We start from the raw sequence: 929 nt of genomic DNA, 5'->3' as shown, positions 1-929 counted from the left end.
GGTGGCCGTGGTGGCCGTGTTGGTGGTCCCGGTCTCGTGGGTCTCGCAGGGGGGGTTGGAGCAGAGCTGCGACGATGTCATTGTCACCGTGCTGGTCGTCCCCGTCTCGTGGGTCTCGCAGGGGGGGTTGGAGCAGGGGGGGACACCTCGAGGCGGTGGCACTGCTGCTGCCCCCGACTCGGGCGGGGGGCGCGCGGTGGCCGTGGTGGGGGGGGCCGGGCTGCCACTGTCACCGTGTTGGTTGTCCCCGTCTCGTGGGTCTCGCAGGGCGGGTTGGAGCAGAACCGTGTCCCCGTGGTTGTCACCGTGTTGGTTGTCCCCGTCTCGTGGGTCTCACAAGGAGGATTAGAGCAGGGTGGCCTCGGTGCTGTCATTGTCACCGTGTTGGTTGTCCCCGTCTCGTGGGTCTCACAAGGAGGATTAGAGCAGGGTGGCCTCGGTGCTGTCATTGTCACCGTGTTGGTTGTCCCCGTCTCGTGGGTCTCACAAGGAGGGTTGGAGCACAGCTGTGACCCTGCCACTGTCACCGTGTTGGTTGTCCCCGTCTCGTGGGTCTCACAGGGCGGGTTGGAGCACAGCCGTGTCCCCGTGGTTGTCACCGTGTTGGTTGTCCCCGTCTCGTGGGTCTCACAAGGAGGATTAGAGCAGGGTGGCCTCGGTGCTGTCATTGTCACCGTGTTGGTTGTCCCCGTCTCGTGGGTCTCGCAGGGCGGGTTGGAGCACAGCTGTGACCCTGCCACTGTCACCGTGTTGGTTGTCCCCGTCTCGTGGGTCTCGCAGGGCGGGTTGGAGCACAGCCGTGTCCCCACGGGGGTCTCACAGCTCGCCGTGGTGGCCGCAGTGACCGCCCCGGTGGCCGTCCCCACCTCAGGCTGTCCCCAGGGCATTTGGCACGGGGCTGCCTCCTGCGTTTGGCACGAGGTGACACC

At 66.4% G+C, this 929-nt stretch overlaps 1 protein-coding gene across 1 annotated transcript; it reads right to left on the bottom strand.

Annotated features, from left to right (window-relative positions):
- Positions 1-83: 83 nt before the first annotated feature.
- LOC115949285 (host cell factor 1-like) lies at positions 84-923 on the bottom strand. The gene is made up of 2 exons (XM_031065814.1): positions 528-923; positions 84-455 (listed from the first exon to the last, which is right to left on the bottom strand). Exons 1-2 carry the CDS (start codon positions 885-887, stop codon positions 84-86), a joined length of 732 nt encoding a protein of 243 aa, XP_030921674.1. The 5' UTR covers positions 888-923.
- Between the last annotated feature and the right edge of the window lie 6 nt (positions 924-929).

Source organism: Geospiza fortis, unplaced genomic scaffold (assembly GCF_000277835.1).
Source record: "Geospiza fortis unplaced genomic scaffold, GeoFor_1.0 scaffold3523, whole genome shotgun sequence".
Lineage (NCBI taxonomy): Eukaryota > Metazoa > Chordata > Aves > Passeriformes > Thraupidae > Geospiza > Geospiza fortis.
The sequence above is the reverse complement of the archived record's forward strand: the minus strand, read 5'-3'. Positions and strand labels throughout refer to the sequence as shown.

Coding starts and splice junctions, on each gene's coding strand:
- LOC115949285 (XM_031065814.1), bottom strand. CDS start 887: ATGCCCTGGGGACAGCCTGAGGTGGGGACGGCCACCGGGGCGGTCACT. Junction 456..527: donor AGACGGGGACAACCAACACG/GTGACAGTGGCA, acceptor ACAACCAACACG/GTGACAATGACAGCACCGAG.